The sequence below is a fragment of the Nilaparvata lugens genome, chromosome X (assembly GCF_014356525.2).
Source record: "Nilaparvata lugens isolate BPH chromosome X, ASM1435652v1, whole genome shotgun sequence".
NCBI classification, from domain to species: Eukaryota; Metazoa; Arthropoda; class Insecta; order Hemiptera; family Delphacidae; genus Nilaparvata; species Nilaparvata lugens.
Genome location: NC_052518.1, coordinates 103768284 through 103788565, shown reverse-complemented (window position 1 = coordinate 103788565; position 20282 = coordinate 103768284). Strand labels below are relative to the sequence as shown.

At 30.8% G+C, this 20282-nt stretch overlaps 1 protein-coding gene across 1 annotated transcript; it reads left to right on the top strand.

Annotated features, from left to right (window-relative positions):
* Positions 1 to 2699: 2699 nt before the first annotated feature.
* On the top strand, positions 2700 to 18947 carry LOC111049575. Its single transcript, XM_022335687.2, has 4 exons — positions 2700 to 3011; positions 12032 to 12241; positions 16062 to 16316; positions 18743 to 18947. The coding sequence occupies exons 1-4, from the start codon at positions 2958 to 2960 to the stop codon at positions 18791 to 18793; spliced, it is 570 nt and encodes a 189-aa protein (XP_022191379.1). The 5' UTR covers positions 2700 to 2957; the 3' UTR covers positions 18794 to 18947.
* Positions 18948 to 20282: the final 1335 nt, after the last annotated feature.

The window sequence follows — 20282 nt, the reverse complement described above, 5'->3', positions numbered from 1 at the left end:
TAGCCCTACAGTCACTGGTCCACATGCATATAAGTTTTTGGTTTTTCTCCTCTGTCCTTACATATCCAACTAAAGAAAGAGAAGAACATGATCAGAGTGAAAATCTGCCTAATAATTTAGAAACTAGAACATGGTTCCAATACTGAAATTAGGAGAACAGTATTCTAATATTGTGAATCAATATTGTTTCTCCTTCAAATAATAAAACACTATAAATAGGTCGTTCGTAAGCTGCCATGAACATAATAATATTGTTTATACCAACATACCATTAACTTAACATTATTATTTATTTATTTATTCAATCATTCATAATTACACAACTTACAGAAAAGTACCACAGGCTTATAAGCCCAAAACGGTTCCAATTCTAATTTATACAACAGTCCAAATGTAGCTAGGTTATGTGTCTCTTCAAAATTCTTCAATTACACACTCAATTTACAATTCAAAACACACAAAAATCATTTTGGTGTACATTATTATGATCCTGTTCAGAATGTAGGCTCCAGTAGGACTGGAGAATCCAATGAGTTACCAAGTAATTTAAAAACGGTAGCTTTTTTAAATACCGATATTTTTAAATCTGTTGAATAAGATTAGAACTGATTTTGTTAAAAATGTCGTACTAATAAAGCACCGACTTGAAAAAATAAGAGCAAATATTTGCCTATTGCTGATAGAAAGTAGATATATAAATTTAAATACTCACATATAGTTATTTTAAGGAACCAAAGTGAAAAGGTAATAAAATATCTATATTTCTTCTAAGGGTTTCAACCTAACTCTATAATTGGTAATTACAAAACTTTATGAAGAAATTTCTTTCACTTTTGCAATAGTCATTTCAATTTACTTTACAAGTCTGGATCACTGGATCACGTTTCGACTTGAAAAGTAAGTTCAAATCACTATTGTAAAAGTGAAGGAATAAGTATACTTTATAAAGTTTTTTTTTAATTTCTATTGCTAGTTCTACCATCTATTGCAATTATTATCATATCAGTTCTTTTTTGTTTCATTATTCTTTCTTTTTAGTGGTTCTTTAAACTGCGAGATGATGAAAATTAAAAAAAAACCTTAAAAGAATTATTTTTATCAAAGAGAGGAAATGGTTTTATTACGGTCACAAGTTCAAATAGTACGGTAGATAAAAATAACGCTAACGACCGCATATCAGAGTAATCATTCAATTGCTATAAAGTTTAAACTTTAATGAATAATAAATTAACAATAATTCGAGAATAAAGACGCAAAAACTTATTGAAAATATTAATATGTATTAAAACGAGCATAGTCAAATGATGAAATATTTATATTATATAATATATATTTCTAAGAATCCATACTCCACAAATTTGTAATTGAATGGAATAGATTGTAAAATATACATTGTTTTTCTAGCTTTTCCAAATATTTGTCTATTCTATATTTTACATTAATGTGCGTCTACTCTACACTTTACTTCACCTTATTTCTCTATCTAAGCCAATACAACATGCACCACTCTCAAACAAAATGTTTTCAATTGGGTTATTTTTTAACCAGTAACAATTTTCAATGTGATAGAGTTCAAATCAAATTTATTTGCCAAAAGTGTAAATACAAATAGACAGAATGCATAAAAGACTATTTATGAAATGACCAGCTATAAATTACTATAATGTTCAAAGAAAAAAATATACGGTAATTTATATTGAAATTATTGCATATAATATTTGATCTTTCTGATCAACCCAGATACAAAATGATTAGTATAATGTATATTTGTACTGTGAATTTTTGTGATCTTTATAAAAGTGTTTTTATAACCTCATTTGGACTATTTTTATCTAAATAGGAAGAGAAACAGTTTTGGGTTTATCCTGTTGATTCTCTCCCAATCATTAATTTGATATTGTGATTGTGCAATGTAATAAATAAATAAATATTATTCACATTGTTTGCAAGAGTCAAATATATTTTTTCATATTGTGGCTCGACTAGCATAAGTATAATTACTATTGCAAGAACAATCATTCCAGAAAAAAATTGTTCAAGATATTCAAATTCAAAAATATGATACAATTCAGTTTGTTATATAGTTTGTCATTTTCTTTCTTCTATTTTTTTTAATGGCATGTATATGCACATACAGTACATGTTTCATGTAATAAAACTTGTATCTCATAAGGTGCGTACAGATATACGCGCCGCAAACATGAGCAATTCACTTTTAATCAGCTGATTAAAAGTAAGATAGTTTATTTTAATAATTATAACTGTTTTTGATTATATCTGTATTTTTACAGAAACGGTAAGATACAGATATAAAAAGCTTGGCATCAGCTGATTAAAAGTGAATTGCTCATGTTCGCGGCGCGTATATCTGTACGCACCTTTATACACACATCCCTATTTTTGCATAGAAGTTTATACGCAGTAGGTGCCTAATTTAAAGGGGTTTTAATGTAGGATATCCTTTTTTCAGTGTTATATTATTGTGATAGGTATTGTTGTATTGTTAGATAGTTGTGTAGTTTTTCAATAATAACACTGTTTTTGTAGTGTTTTTTTATCTGATATTGATTTCTTCTGAACTCTACAAACAATGTAAAAAATATGTTTCTCTAATTTTAATCAACTATCAACTTCTTCCTCAAACGGTTTCTCAATCAAGAACATCATCAACTCCTCATCCTAATGCCTGACATAAATAATAAAACAGTTTCATAACAGCCGGAAAATCTTTGTCAAGCTCAATTTAACTAATTGTTTATTCTCTGCACAATCAGAATACCATCCGATGACATGCATGGGTTCGAGAGCCTCTTATCAACGGAAAATTTATCTGAATAAATAGTGTTGCTCATACATTTATGACAAGATATGAAACTTGGATTCTAGCCAGGGGTCATCTATAAATTGAGGCACTGTCCATCACATACGCACAGTTCCAGTCTGTTCATTCGATAACCATGGCCAACTACTGCACTGTTTACGTTCTCATCTTGGCTGTTGCCTTCGGCAACGTAAGTACTTGATCTACCCAATTTATTCATCTAATCAATAATTATTTTCAATCAATACCGTAATTCACGTCATTCTTGGATGTTATTTGTAATTTCTTGATTTCCTCTCATATTGTGTATATGGTTCTAGTATAGTAAAGTCTCTAGTATTCAGTATATTTCGTTTCTTATAACATTTTTTTTTCTTCAGTAATATAATTTTTTTCCTTGTTTCTTACTCTCAATTTTCAATTTCTTTGTAAAGTGATTATTGTATTTTTTTGATTGGGTAGCAATTTTGGGATTTTCCCGTATGCTCCCATATTGTTGTAAATAAATAAATAAATAAATTGTGATTATTTAATAATGAAGCAATTAATTACTTATCAATCATAACTAATCCACAATGAACTTATATTATTTATCGCATTATTAACAATGTATTGTAGGTAGTCTTTGAAACAGGCGGCAAGATAAGGTACTTCCTGTTGTATCCATCAATAAATTAATATTTATTCATAAAAAATATTCGGTATCAATCAAGCTGCCTAATGATACTTCAATTCAACTCTCATATATGATGCCTCAACAAAAAAAAATAATCAAATCAGTTTCTTTGTAGAAGTATTTATAAAATATTTTCATTAACAATCTATTGTATTGTGTAAAGGAGGTGACCAAATAAGGTACTTCCTGTTATATAAATTAATAAATTTATATTTATTCAAAAAAAATTCAGTATCAATCAAGTTGCCTAATGATGCTTTAAATCAACTTTCATTATGCCTCAACAAAAAATAATTAAGTCAGTTTCTTTGTAGATGTATATATAAAAATATTTTTACTAACAATATTGTATTGTGTGAAGGAGATGGCAACTCCCTGTTGTATACATTAATGAATTTATATTTATTCATAAAAAAATATTCAGTATCAATCAAGTTGCCTCTAATGGTACTTTATTTATTTATTTATTCATTTATTCATATGCAAATACAATTCAGTTATTTTAAATTAAATACAATGTAAATCAACTTTCATTATGAATCAACAAAGAATAATTAAGTCAGTTTCTTTGTAGAGGTACCTACATATGTGCTGATACTTAGTTTTGAATTGAAAAAATCAAATTGTCACAATCACTAATTTATCAGAATAGTTCAAATTATTTCAAACTATCATTATTTCAAATTATTTCATAATTATTTCAAACTGAAATAAGTGAAAAGAAACAGGTTTCAATTAAATTAACAATCTCTAGTAAGCTACAGGTATAGTGTGATTATCGATTGATAGAGTTCGTTCTAAGTTTAAAATAAATTACTATTAAATTTTGTAAAACTTTAAAGTGAAAAAACAACACTCACATTCTTTGATGTGGCGACGTCCGTTTTGTGCTGGTATTGCACATTTTCAAGCCAAAACAAATAAAATAAATTGATTAAGATGTAACAACTGAATTTAAATCTTCATTTATTTTTAAAAAATAGGTGTTGTGATAGCTCCGAGAATCTTTCATTATGTAATAATTTTGTTCAATTGAATAATTTTGGATGATTTTCATTGCTCTCAATTGGTATTGATTTTAGCTAGGTTCTTATTCAAGATAAATTGACATTTTTGTTTTATCTTAGACATATCAATGAAAATCTAACACTTTTGTTATCATATTTTAATCATTCTTTGATATTCTGATAAGGTATGAGGATTCGGTTTGAGCTATCAAGAATTTATATTTATATATGATTTTTTTAAAATCGATCACATTTTATTTCAGGTTTGAGTTGAGATCCAGAATATAAACTATAGATTGTTCAGAAGACCTTCACTGTCTTCTTTTTCAGTTATTGTTCATGATTCAATAAGCAATATTTCACCTAATCATAACTTATAATCTTGAACATTTCTAAAGTGATGAAGGTGAACTGGTAGAAAATCGAGCATGCACCCTCGTATTAATTATTTTTCATTGGAACATCAACTATTTATTATTCATAATTATTAATTCGTTTTATTCTATTATTTTTAACGATTCTTCTATCTATAACTTGCTTTTAAATTAGATAATGTGAAGTATTTATTCATGACTTGATAGGTTCTTGATTTCAAAAACTGAGAAATTGAATTTAATCAACAGGAAAGATTTCTAACATAATATAATATATTACATATTATGAAATAGATACAGGTATACTACAGTTTTGTAGTTTCTACAGCATACATTGCAATGTACTTTTCAATGATTGGTATTCAAATTTTAGTCTCCTCATAATAATTTAAATTCAATCAAAATCTATTGAAAAGTTTTTATAACAGTTGATTAGTTTGCCTCCTTCAATCTCACTTTAAATTACCAGGAAACTTAAATGTGCACCTTTGTTTCTAATATAAATACGATAGTTAATTTCAAATTTTGATCTTTCCAATTTAAGCTGATAGTCAAGAGTTCATGAGATGTAATAAGTATTTTAAGTATTATTATCAAGTTCATGAGTTGTAATAAGTATTTTAAGTATTATTATCTTAAGTATTTTATGATACTGGAATTCTCCCAAGGCGAATTCTTTCCGTTTGAAATCTACAAAAAATATGATGAATATAAACGGATATAGCATTATAATTAATTAAACATGACATAATTTGAATTGCTTTACTTTTCAATAATTCTTTATATATGTATGCGGAAGAAGCAATAGAGCTTTTTTACATCTATACCGGTAGTACAGGCTAAAGGCTTATTAGTAAACTGTTCATACTCTTATAGATTTCAAGCACAATAACATTAATATTCATGGTAGCACATATTGGAGAACTACCTAATTTCTGTTTTATTCTTTATTGATTGATACAATAAGTACATCATCAAAATGATAGGGAGAGAAAAAATAAGGTAACCTTGTGCTATTCCTCTCCCAAATTTAGATAAGGTTACACATAGTCCGAAATAGGTTGAGTCTTGTAGCTGTTCACTTCACAATATGTTCAGTCCTTAATTATTTTCACAAACAAGATTTTTAAATTTAGATGCTTCAAAACCAAATATAAAAGAAATATTTCACATATTAATTGCGTTCTATTATTTGAACATGGGGTTTAAGTGGTTTAAAACGTTTGTTTGATTGTAAATTCTAATTCCTATGAAATATCTACACTAAGATAAATAGGTAGCTTATCATTACTATAGAACCATTTGAAATATCAAATTCTGTTCATGAAGTAAAGGCATCCAAAGATTATTAAATATTCATAAACTTGATCTATGGACGCATTCATGCATTTTATACGTGTCAAACAGATTTGATTTTAAATACAAGGATTTGCAATCCATTAGTGTGATAAAAAACCCATAATTTGATATAATACTTTTTTGAAAGGCCTAATTAATATTTAAATGTTGTAAAAATGAGATAGTAACATTTTTAGCTCGGGTTAAATAGAATGATAATGACTAACGCATATAACCCATGATTTTTATGCATTGATAAAAAATATTGGATGTGAGCCCATTGATAAATTTGTGCAAATCTGTTAGGTAATTATCTCAGAACAATGAATCACGCTTGAAATAGAGAATTGACATCATTGGTTTGGCAATTTAATGTAGGCCTATTGCAATATTGTGTTGAAAAAATTGAAAAATTTAAAAAAAATCAAGTGATAAAGATGCATTCAGATTATAGAGAAAGTACGCGCATGTGACTAGAGATAAAAAATGAGCTGTAATATTAAACATTTATTCAATTTGATTATCAAGACATTTTTATCTCGATTTATCAGCACATTTTTTTTCTTAATCAATTTAATACTGCAATATTCTTGAGATGAGAAATAGTTTTATAATTTAATTTTATTAATACTTGAGATGATTAATAATTCTACTTTTTCTGCCAGTGGATTTCCAATGCGGATTGTTAACACCACAATTTAAACTATGAATAACTCTGAATTCTTGTAAAAGTTTGAGCCAAAACCTTTTATGGGTTCAAAATTTTATTGAGAAAAAGAATAGATAATATGCAACACACAAAACAATTGGATTAGTAAAATTTATCAATGCGCTATAAGCAGTAAATCTCCTTTACTCAGATCATCATAATATTACATTATAACTCACATAAGAAGCATTGATTTTATCGCACTGATTTAAATTAAATTTTCAAATAGCTCATCATGATAATTCAATCCAGTGGGTAGCTAATTTCTTTCGATATTCACGTCTGCTGAATAAGCATAAGATAGATTATTCTTACTTGTTCCCACATATAGCCTAATATTATCTGACAATAAAAGTATATAGGGCTTATAGGTAGGTACTATGTATGCTGGAATAATCTTGATAAGTCTATACCGGTATTAAACACTATAGGTATTAATCTCTTTTCTGTATAGGGCTACTTGTAATAAAAATAGAAGGAGAAATAAAAAATCTCAGTAACCTCTTTGAATTATTTAATCACAACATGTTTCAACATTGATGCCATTTTCAAGTGATATTAAGTAAATAAATAAATACTGCTGGAAGATTCTTATTTTGATCATATATTAGTGTATTCATATGATTTTATGAACTAAAACTATAAATTTTGGATTTAAATTCGCATGATTCTATCAAAAATGGGGTTATTGGTGTCTAATTGGATTTTAAATCCAAAATTTATAGTTTTAGTTCATAAAATCATATGAATACACTAACATATGATCAAAATAAGAATCTTCCAGCAGTATTTATTTATTTACTTCATATCACTTGAAAATGGCATCAAATGTCCGAAACATGTTGTGATTAAATAATTCAAAAAGGGTACTGAGATTTTTTTATTTTTCTTTCTATTTTTTTACAATAGGTATTATACACTATTTATTATTAATATACACTGTAATATTGTGTATAGTCATTTACTATAAGAATCACAGTAAGTGTATATTAGTTTTTCATACTTGATAGTTGAATTAATGAGCTGTATATATGCATTAAAACTGATAAGTTACTCTCGAACCAATATATTAACTTTGTTGTAGCTTAGGTACTGTGTTTCTACATAAATATTTGAAAAAAACACTTATTGATTAGAAATGAGAAATGCATTCAATGATCAATCAAATACTGTATTAGTAGAGTTTTGTTTAATGCCAAATGATTGAATTGCTATCTTAAGTTAATTGATATCTATTTTTTATTTTTGAAATTAAGAATTTTTCTGGACTTGGTTGAAATGTGACATTATGAAGTATTGGACACACTTTCACCAGAAACCCTGAATTATCAGTAAAAATGATCAAGTTGATAGCAATTAATTCTCATTAAACACAAAAAAAAACATTTATTGTAATTTAAATAGTCTATACAGTCATTGAGAGTCTAAAATTCTATACAGAAATGAAAAATATTTGAAAGTAATAAGATACAGGCCTACATTGAGAAAAATAGTTATCATAAAACGTTTTGTTGACAGCTGAACAAGCTATTTCATATGTTTTAAAAGATAAACTTGAAAAATAAAATGAATTTTGACATTGAAATCCATAATTACCACAACGATAGAAGTAAGGAACTTTGATCTTTGGTTTGGGCCATTAATCATTTCTATTTGTTCTATGATAAAATCGAAACTTTGTGCTTTATGAAATCATGCAAGTTTCCCAATAATACTCAGCATTATGTTTATGAGTCATCTAATCTTATTCACTATAAAATGCAATTTAAATTATATTGGTAGTCGAAGATTACAATCGAGTGGTAAATAAAGATGGAAAAAACAAGATTATCAGTAATGTAAATTATTTATGGAATGACCGATTTAGAAAATAACATTAAATTACGTGGGGAGAAATAATCACTGATATGGATTTAATTAATTAGATTATAAAATATAATTATAGTACCTTTTTTGGAAATTAATAAAATAATAGATTAAAAATACAAATTATGACATCTAGTTTCAGTGTTTACACCATCTTCAGGTTTTAAAAAATAAATTTCAAATAAATCCTATACTATTAAAAGAGTAATTTCTATTTACATGTTTATATGTTTGTATTTCACCAGATTTCAAAAACGGCTCTAACGATTTTCACGAAATTTGGAACATAGTAGATTTGTGATATAAAAATTCGATTGCACTAGGTCTCATCCCTGGGAAAACTCGCTGAACGACATTAAAAGGATAATTCATCCTTGGAAAAACAGCTGAGACTTTCGTCGTCTGTGGATAATAAAAATATCTCATCACCGAAATTCATAAGCTGACGTATAGCCAGCTGTAAAATATAAACACGATCATTTTAAAGAATTGTGTTCTGCTTGTCAATAAATAAAAATAACGAGCAAAGCTCGGTGCCCCGATATTATTAATTGGACTTGATCATCCATATTGAATTTGACTACTTTGTTGATAAATTACGGCACAGAAATTAAATAGACAAAGGATGTAGGTTAGATTGACAAACGAAATAAGTTTAAAAATATACAATTTCATTTCTGTAGATAAACTTTGAATACAGTTGAGAATACATATTGTATTCTCTCAACGACGTTGATCTTTGTAAACTTTAGGTACCGTATTCAAGTAAATCTGAGGTAACGTATCTTACTCATCATTGATCTTGTTTTACTAGATCAATAATATTCACCAATGCTGGGTTCCACCATGCAAGTTCAATCTATTTTCAAAGTATTAAAAATGACAATGCTTATTAGAGATAGCTGATTCTTCATTTGTATAGTAGTACCCTATTTTTGGATGAATAAATTATTCCATGATAACTCATCATTGAACATATTAAACATTATTATTTATTGACCAATATTATACGGATTTTATGAATGAAGTGTACTCATTCTTGATGGAATATAAGACTACTCCATGCCTGATAATAAATGATTGATAAATTTTCAATATTATTTAAGGTGAAATGAAAGAAATGTTGTCAGTTTTAAATAATTTATTTGAGCCAAACTAAACTTTCAATGCACTTATAAGGTAAATTTCTCGACAAAACTACCTTACTTTTACAAACTACCAAAGTTTCAAAGAAACAAACTACCTTAAGTTTCAACGCACTTAAGGTGAATTTCTCAATATTGATGATGATCATCATCATGTCCACGTTATAATGGCAGTGTTTGATTAGCAATATTTGTATTGCTATCCTTGTCTATCATTCAACAAAGCGGATAGCGCTATCTATTTCTCACTTTGCTCTGTTGCCAGATCGTTTTTTAACAATGTGGAAATATAATTAACCAACAAAATATTTGTTCTTGATTATGAAAATTCATTATAAAATCATTGAAAAATATAATTTCTTTTTTGATAAAATATAATTGATTATTTTAAACGAGAATGAACAGTAATATTACATTAATAAACCGGTATCAGTTACCCTCCATAGAAGGCATTGACAAGACAGAGAATCGGTAACGTTGTTCTCCTATTTTCCTCCACTGCCATTATAACGTGGACCTCACTATTGAATATCATCAACAATGGTCTTCATTTAGTAACATTTCATTTATTTCACCTTAATATGGAGAAATTACAGGGCATCTCTGTTGATAGTGTAAATTTCTCAATATTTAATTATTATTAAACGAAAATACAAATTAAATGCTGTAATTCACCCCAAAGACTTCTGCTACTGCAAATATTGACAACAGGGTAAACAGCTAGATGGAAATTCGATGAACGCTACTATTCAAAAATTATTTGTCAGCCCGGGAATAATTACTTTCCTTGCCCTATTATCATAGGTAAGGAAAGTATTGCTTTCCAAAAAAAATTAAGGTACCCAAATTTCATGTTTTTTTACACGTTTCATTAGTTTCCTTGCCCTATTACCATAGGTAAGGAAAGTATTGCTTTCCAAAAAATTTAAGGTACTCCAATTTCATGTTTTCTATACGTTTCAAGGTCCCCTGAGTCCAAAAACATTGGTATTTTTGGGTGTTGGTCTGTGTGTGTGTGTGTGTGTTGTGTGTGTGTGTGTGTGTGTGTGTGTGTGTGTGTGTGTGTGTGTGTGTGTGTGGTGTGTGTGTGTGTGTGTGTGTGTGTGTGTGTGTGTGTGTGTGTTGTGTGTGTGTGTGTGTGTGGTGTGTGTGTGTGTGTGTGTGTGTGGTGTGTGTGTGTGTACACGATAACTTCATTCCTAGTTAACCAATTGACTTGAAATTTTAAACTTAAGGTCCTTATACCATGAGGATCCGACAATAAGAAATTCAATAAAATTCAATTAAAAATGGCGGCAAATGGCTAAAAACCATGTTTTTCACGGATTTCTCGAAAACGGCTCTAACGATTTTCTTCAAATTTATACCCTAGATAGTTATTTATAAGCCCTATCAACTGACATGAGTCTCATTTCTGGGAAAATTGCAGGAGCTCCGTAATATTCCTGAGAAGAATGAATTTTGTTAAATTTCTATCACGATTTTCTCAAAAATGACGACCGATTTTTTTCAAATTCATCCCCTGTATAGTTATATATCAGCTCTATTAACTGGCATGAGTCTCCTCCCTGAGAAATTAACAGGGGGTCCACCCCATCCTTGAGAAATTTACTTCGTAACCTCCTTCTCGTGCGTGAGGTAGGTAGGTAGAGCAGTTTATTCAAAAGAACACATGTCGATATTTTATTTGTAGAACAGCTGTTTTGACAACTTTAAAAAAATTTTCAAATTCACAATTCAAACAAAGGAAAATGTACTCTGAACACAATCACAATAGTATAATCGTAGTTTAAATTATTTAGTCGCCAATCGGCATAATGTTATTCTCGTTAATGAGGCTTAAAGATCAATGAACAAGGAAAGTTGTGTGAGTGTACCACACCAGATTTTTTTTTGAATATAGTAGCGCTCATCGAATTTCTATCCAGCTGTTTACCCTGTTGTCAATATTTGCAGTAGCAGAAGTCTTCGGGGTGAATTACAGCATTTAATTTGGATTTTCGTTTAATAATAATTATTAATTCATTAGCATTTCAATAATTGCAATATCCCAGTAATTTCCATTTGTTCTCAATATTTGATGAATGAATTGCAGGTGCGTTGTGAAGAGGCCGCAGCCGCCCCTCAATCTTTTGAGGAGCTGGTGAGCAAAGCACAGAGCACCATCAAGGACATGAACAAGCATGTCACCGACATGCTGGGACTTCCAGACAGATCACACGAGAACGTCAACGATATCATGAAGAACATCTCCCAGTCAATCCGTTCCAACATCGATGAGTTCATCCAGAAAGCAAGCACAGCGGTGAGAAAATCTATTCAATAAATAAATAAATTATATTTTACTGTCATTTGAGCAAAGGGTGAAACGGTGGCTTTATTATGCCAATCATTCTGATGCCCGGTTGCAGAGTCGTTACATAAAATCAAACATAGCTATGTGAGACATAGTTTTAAATCACTGACATAAATGGTTGGTCGTTGCACAGTAGTTGTCTGTCGAAGCCCATATAGCTATATCTCGAATTAGCATCACACATAAGTCACACTGCAGCTCTATTCACTTTTTTCCGTACATGCTTCTATCCAACCAATGTCTTGCCATCGGGGAAAGTTTCGATCGACATTACTGTGAACAGACCTAAAAGACCTCACATATAAAATTGATAAACCATATGGCAAATCTTGGCTTTTGGCGAGATTTCTCACCATATTTAACGAAAATATTACAGATGGTTTTAATAAACATCTTTCAAAAAAAAAAGACTATCACAACCTCTAAAATGCAATTGGCGAGTGTAGATATTGGATTTAACAGCACGACTTCGGGCCCATAACTTGAATGACTGTTTTTAGCTATTGGAGACATAAATAAGCTCTTTTTGACGATTCTGCAACGAAATCATGTGTTTAATTGGGCATTTTTAGTTTTATGGAAGGAAGCTATAGTTTACTTTGACATCTGTGCACCGCAAAGATGAGTTATGGCTTCATAAATGAGTCAAATGCCTGATTTTAACTTTATGTGACGACTCTGCAACCGGGCATAAGTCAATTCTTATATAATATTTAATAAGTGTTCGGTTTAGTCACGCTGGCTGCAGAGGCTCTCTTGTTGTCTCCATACACCTAAAAATAACTTACCCTGATCTCTTATTAACTTAATCTGTTTTCTTTTCAATTATTATCCTCTTTTATATTCTGATGGATGAACCTCTATACGTCATCAAACAAGATATTTTATTATTACTATTTTTTTATATTTTCCATACATATATTATTTTTCAAATCTTCAATATATACCTTATTGACAATATTGCAAAATCATTGTTAGAGTACTGATCTATTGAATTTTCATTTTTTCTTCAGTGTAATTATTTTTTTCGGTTCAAAAGTGACAACTCCATGCACACGGACTAATCGTCTAAACAGGGAATAGTTCAGTCATACTTTCATGTTTATACTGATATTAAAGGCACACTCATACCTTCAATATTATTTATCATGTAATGTACTTATTAATTGATAAATTGAAATTGGATTGAATTAGTCCCATACCCTATAGTCTGTCCAGTCTGCCATGAGCCCTGAAAGATTAAGCCGACCCTCGCTCCCCCACGCGCAGGCACACACGCCCGGCCTACTTGCGCCATTGATATACTATATATACTACGTAGTATACAGGTAGACAGACCATTCCTTTACTCACAAACACAAAAGGCGACTGCGCTTCGTGAGTAGTAGGAGGGTCGGCTCAATCCTTCAGAGCTCATGCCTATTTGGACAGAGTATAATATCCTCCAGCCAACGCTTTATCAGCCTTCTCCCTCCTGGGTTGTTTCTGAAGACCTGTTTTACAACTGTTGAGTCACTCATCCTCTCAACGTGTCCCAGCCAACTCAAACGCCTCACTTTTATCTCGTCAACAATTTGACATTTCTGGTACAGATCACGCAGCTCTTGATTTGATCGTATTCGCCATTCACCATTAACATATACTGGGCCAAATATCCTTCTCAAAACCTTTCGCTCCCAAATATTTAATAGATCTTCATCCTTCTTTGTTAAACCCATGTCTCTGCTCCATACAACACAATAGGCTTTATGACTTTCATATTCATTCATTTATTGCACAAAATAGTACAATCATAATATACTTATGACATTGAAGGAAAAACTAGGCTGGGCCTGTACTATTTCTCTCCAAAATTGTTGATAAAAAGATAATGTTGTCCAAAGGTTGAGGTTATGATATCACACATTGCTTTGTCGCTTCATTTTTGGTCCAGGAATAATGATTTAAAGATTGTTGACATAATCAAATCAAATTTTTAAAAACATACTCCCAAAAACATAATTACAATGACAAAAATGGTTATAAATGAAAAAAGTAAAGTACAATATAAAATGAAAAAGAAAAATACCATTAATAGGGTTATACATAACTATATTAAAAACGGGAAGTCCCTGCAAGGTTCGAGGAACCTGAGCGCAGAGGCCGAGTGTTCTATGCTTAACAGTACAAGAAAATAATAATGGGATATTATTAAGAAATAGGGAAAAGAAAAAGTGAGTGAGGAAGGGAAGAGAAAGAGCAGAGTGAAGGCATAGGGGAAAGTATAGAATAGTTGAAAATTACATAAAAAACATGAGAAGTCTTTATACTAAGCTATAAGGAAATTACATTGTTCGAGATTATCCATGTGTGAATTTCAATTAGCAGTTTTCTATTTAAGTTACTAGTGATAAAATGGTTAGGAATAACGTTGATGAGCTTTGATACCTGATATAAAAATTGTTTTCTACAAATGGATAAAATAGTATCTTTAATTTGAAAAGTAATAGATGAGGGACGGATTTTATATGATGAAACACGCAGGTTGAAAAGATTCATATGTTTATTTATGTAGATGATTAATTTTTTTATGTAAAGCTGCCTGACAGTTAAAACATCTAGCTCACTAAACAGGTACTCACTTGGATAGAGTCTGGGTTTTCCCAATATAGCTCATATTAGGTGTTTTTGAATATTACAAAAAGTTTTTCCAAGTGGTTTGAGTGTTAATACTTCAAATGAATCAAAGAATGTATCACAATGAATATATTTGTATTTGTATCTGTTTGCGACAGCTAGTTTTGCTTGTATATGTCAGTCTCAAAATTGACGTCCTCTGTTATGACAGAACCGAAATATTTGAAATTGCTCAATCTTTCAAAAGATAATTGTCAACTTGAAAAAAAATCTTTCACCAGTGTGCTGAGTTCTGCTGCTTTTCACAATATTACTACTTTTCTTAAAGCAAGCAAGTGGGAAAGATGTGAAAATACTAAAATAGTTATTTGTGCAACTAGTGCGCAAAGTGACAGTTTGCTGCACCGAAAGAAACGTTTACGCATGAGCCGTAGGCGAGTGCAGAATAATGGTTTCTTGAGTGCAGCAAACAAACTTTGCGCATGTATTTCACATTAAATTTTTCCTACAGTTACCATTGAATATGAAAAGTGGTTGATTATGGGTAAAATTCCCTGAAATCCATCAAATGTTTTTCTGTGTAATTTTATTATTAATAAAAACCTTAATTTATTTAAAATTGAATAATAATAATTAAATTATAATGATTAGTAATCGAATTGAAAATTTATGTGACTGCTTGAAAGGGTTTATCTTATGTAAGCATTGAAATGACTATAGTGAGGTGCACGTTATAATGACAGTTTTTGATAAACTTTGATGTTGCTATCGTTGTCTATGGTTGGACAAAATAGGTAGTACTATCCTTTTCTAGGTGCACAACGAAGCCAAATGTTTTCGACAATGTAGTCTAAATATATGTATTAATGGGAAGGGACTCATAATAAATGGGCAACGCTCTTCTCCACTGCCCCCCATTATAACCACTATACCACAGTCACTGTTACCAACTTAATTTCGATTTTCCTGCACTGGTGCTCCATATAACCTACTATTTGGAATTGTCATGCTGCAAATCTGGAGTACGCAAAGTATGCACTTTGCGCACTAGTGCGGTAAAGTGATTCTTTGCGGCTTGCAATCAGTGCAGAAATGGTCACTTTTCAAGGTATCTGTAGGAAAAAAAATATTTAATGAATTAATTTTGTTGCAGGCAAATGCTCCAGACAGTCCATTGGCCGGAGTTATCGCCAAACTGAACGAGACAGCAGCCGGTCTGACCACCCCTCAGATGCAGGAGAAGACCAAGCATCTTGGAGAAACTATCACCAGCTCTTTCAACTCGATTGTCACCGAATTCGGCAAAGTGGCCAAGGAAATCAACAAGGAGGCTCAGCCTGACTCTGAACTCGGAAAGTTCGCTAAGAAGACACTGGAAGACACCGTTGCTGCCGCCAAGAACTTCGAGGTGATAATGATGTCCATGTGTTATCATACAGGAAAGATAGAATAAGAAGATATCCCATGTTTTTATGTTTTAATTTCCAATGTTAACTCAAGCCGATAGTCCTATACTCCATACAAAATTACTTCTGACTTGGGAGGGACATGCGCAGCAGAGAAGGCATACAGAGGTAGGGATATAACGGTGGTAATGTTACCGTTCTGAACCGGCCAACATTCTCTATTCTTTTTGTGTAGTTGAGAAGTTGATATTGTAGTAATTATTCATATTGAATGAAAAAGACTAAGAAATTGTCAAAAAAAACTACAGATTTATTGATACCTACTTAGAAAGACCGGTTTCGGTTATTACACCATTGTCAATCTCTGATACAGAGATTGAAACAGAGAATGACAATGGTGTAATAACCGAAACCGGTCTTTCTAAGTACTTCTTAGAAAGACCGGTTTCGGTTATTACACCATTGTCAATCTCTGATACAGAGATTGAAACAGAGAATGACAATGGTGTAATAACCGAAACCGGTCTTTCTAAGTATCAATGATTCTGTGTTTTTTTGACAATTTCTTAGTCTTTTTCATTCAATTCTCTATACTCTGTACAAAATTACTTCTTACTTGGGAGGGACATGAGAAGGCATACAGAGGTAGGGATACAACGGCGGTGATGTTGCCGTTCTGAACCGGTCAGCATTCTCTATACTCTGTACAAAATTACTTCTCACTTGGGATGGACATGAGAAGTCATACAGAGGTAGGGGATACGGCGGTGATGTTACCATTCTGAACCGGCCAGCATCCTACTCTAATTTCTAGTGAGTATTCAAGCGCTCATGTTAAACTTATGGAGTTTCCTCCCTGAAAGCCTCCAGTCGACTGAATCTAATCGACAAATTGGCAACTGCGCTTCTACCTATGACTCTATCCATCACAGTAATTGGTTGATCTCCCTCCATTTCTCTGCGCCGCATATTCCTCCAAGTCAAAAGTTATTTTGTACGGAGTATAGTAGTTATTTTTCGTGAAGCTATGTGACGCTGGTAGTCTCTCATACTGTGCCGTTCTTGCACACTTACCCTCCAACAAAGTAATGTTATACACAGTGATCGGTTTGAGTTAACTAAACTCAGCTTGAAATTTGAACATTTGATATCCCTGTACCATGAGATATCTTCTTATTCTATCTTCCTCAACTATGGTTTTGAATCGTGAAGTGAGGAAATACATTCATTAGTACTGTATTCAACATAAGTTGTCTTAATGGCAACTTGAAACATGAACTGACTGCTGATAAATAAATAGTATGTTGCTATATGGTCATTCATGGAAAGGGAAACCATATGAATGTGATAAGCACATGACTTATTATATAATATAACATATAGTATATATCATATAATATATTAGATTACATAACGATCAAGTAATATAATTACGGGAGCTGTTTGACTCAGTGGTCGCGCTGAAAAGCTATCGATTAGATAATAAATTAAGAATAATGCACTTGGTACTCCCGTTGGAAGGGTGACCGCTTGAGCCAACTTTTCTGAATTGAATTGAATTGAAAAAATCTTTATTCATAAACATGTACAGGTACATTAGGAACAGCGTCAATATACAAACAACATAAACATAAAATGTAGTAGAATATGATTCATGAGTTGTAAAATCGCTACCCGGTGGTTCGGAAACCATCTAAAACTGTAGGTAGAAGATTGAGAAGAGTTTCTTGTTTTATATTGGTTTTTGATCTGATAGAAAACGCACAAATTGGCACAATTATATGCGAAAATCCGTACTGTATCATGAGTTTTGAATAAATTAATTTATCTGATCACAAAATATCACTGCTGCATTTCAGGGAGAATATTATCCTTATACAATATATATATATATATATATATATATATATATATATATATATATATATATATATATTGTTAACCATCACAAACTGTTTACTATTGAATCAATTTTTCGTTATTAAATAGAATATATATGTAGGATATTATTCTTTGAATCAATATCCTGATACAAATCAATAAAACTTTTATTAATTCCTCACATTCACATTTTACATTTTCTTAATCTATTCATTGAGGTTTTCTCGTAAAAACTAACTTGTTCATTCACTATTTTTACTAAGTTACTATTTTGCTTTTTGAATTAATCACAGCATGTCTACTCTCTGTGTCTACTCTACAGCATGACTACTCTATTCTATAATAGAATTACCATCGCTAAAATCTCATATCCTACATCCTATATTTTATTTGGATGCCACAGTAATTTATCCTTGTTGAAAAGAAACTGAGTTGATAAATGACAGCACCCCTTCATTGAGCTTATGAATGAAAAATTAGTCATAAATTATCTACTCAAATTTTGATGAAAATTGTAACAATAATGGATTTATTATTTTGCTTTCAGAAAAAGATTCACCAGGCAATTGGCCCCCATGAGGGTCACGATCACCACTGAGGGCTGATTTCAATACTCCAGTGAATATAAACTAACAATCAATTTCGTTTATTTAATTTTATTTAATAATTTATCTTAATTTTCATGGCGAAATATTCAACGATACAACAACCGTGTAAATATATTGCCTTTTAATAAATTTTGTTCTGTTTTATTTCATCTTCTTTATAGAAAAGTATTTTCACTTTTTGTGTAGTTGAGAAGTTGATATTGTGGTAATTATTCATATTGATAGTGTGGTAATTTTTCTTATGTTTCCTAATAAAATTTGGAAATATTATTTGGAAGCGAATATCTGTTTTCACAATGTTGACATTACAACATAGGCTATACCAAATACTTTTCTTGAATGAAAAAGACTAAGAAATTGTCAAAAAACCTCTGATTTATTGATAATTAGAAAGATCGGTTCACTGTTCGGTTATTACACCATTGTCAATCTCTGATAAACAATGAACCGGTCTTTCTAATTATCAATAAATCCGTGGTTTTTTGACAATTTCTTAGTATTTTTCATCCAAGAAAAGTATTTGGTATAGCCTATGTTGTAATGTCAACATTGTGAAAACAGATATTCGCTTCCAAAATAATATTTCCAAATTCTATTAGGAAACATAAGAAAAATTACCATAGAGAAAATAGAACATAAGAGGATAGATATCCCATGTAATAGAGGTTGTTTATGTTACAAATTTCAGCCGAATTTTTGTAAACTGTAAGGTGGGTAAAAGAAAAGAAATGGTCGTTAAGGTTTTTGAAAATAACGAATCAATAAATTATTCATTACAAATTAGAATTAGAATTTATTACAAAATAATAATCAGATGATAATTTAAGGGCTACTCGCTTAGCTGATCTGTGGTCGTTCAGTTTTTTTGATAATAAATAAAACAAAAATTACTATTTAGAATTATACAAATTGAAAAAATGTACAATTAACTATTATCTTACTTTACCTTAAAAAGAGTCCCTTGGCCTGCTCGTCAAGGTCCAGTTAAAGCACTCCCGATTTTAAATTAAAAAAAATATAAAAAAAAAAACTCTGCCAGTTGATCGAATCAAAAACACCAGCTTTCTCTACAGGATTCAAATCCTGAAAATACAATTATGTAGGTTTAAACTGCCCGGACTGCGACAGCCTATAATTGAATTCTCAAGACAGAATCCTTCAGGTAACCAATGCCTTAACTCAACGACTAACTTCACAAACGGTTCAAGGAATACGGGCCTCGAAAGAAAAATTCAAAATCTATTTATGTGAAAAACACATGCAGCCTTGATTCACAGACCAAAAGTCGACTCACTCTTGTTTGTATACCATGGACCATAAACCATAATATTGCCTTCATGAAACGTGATAAAACACACGTTTCATCTTTGTACATTGGAGATCTTCTCGCTTTGTCAATTACATTTTTAATAATTAAATCCTCGACCAGATTTCCAATTCACAAAATAATATTTCAAAAATTGAATAGGTTTTGATGTC

Bases quoted from the DNA above. Each gene is read 5' to 3' on its own strand.
- LOC111049575 (XM_022335687.2), top strand. From the start codon at position 2,958: ATGGCCAACTACTGCACTGTTTACGTTCTCATCTTGGCTGTTGCCTTC. The intron at 12,242-16,061 runs GTGAGAAAATCT...ATTTTGTTGCAG, and splicing joins TCCAGAAAGCAAGCACAGCG to GCAAATGCTCCAGACAGTCC. The intron at 16,317-18,742 runs GTGATAATGATG...TTTTGCTTTCAG, and splicing joins CTGCCGCCAAGAACTTCGAG to AAAAAGATTCACCAGGCAAT.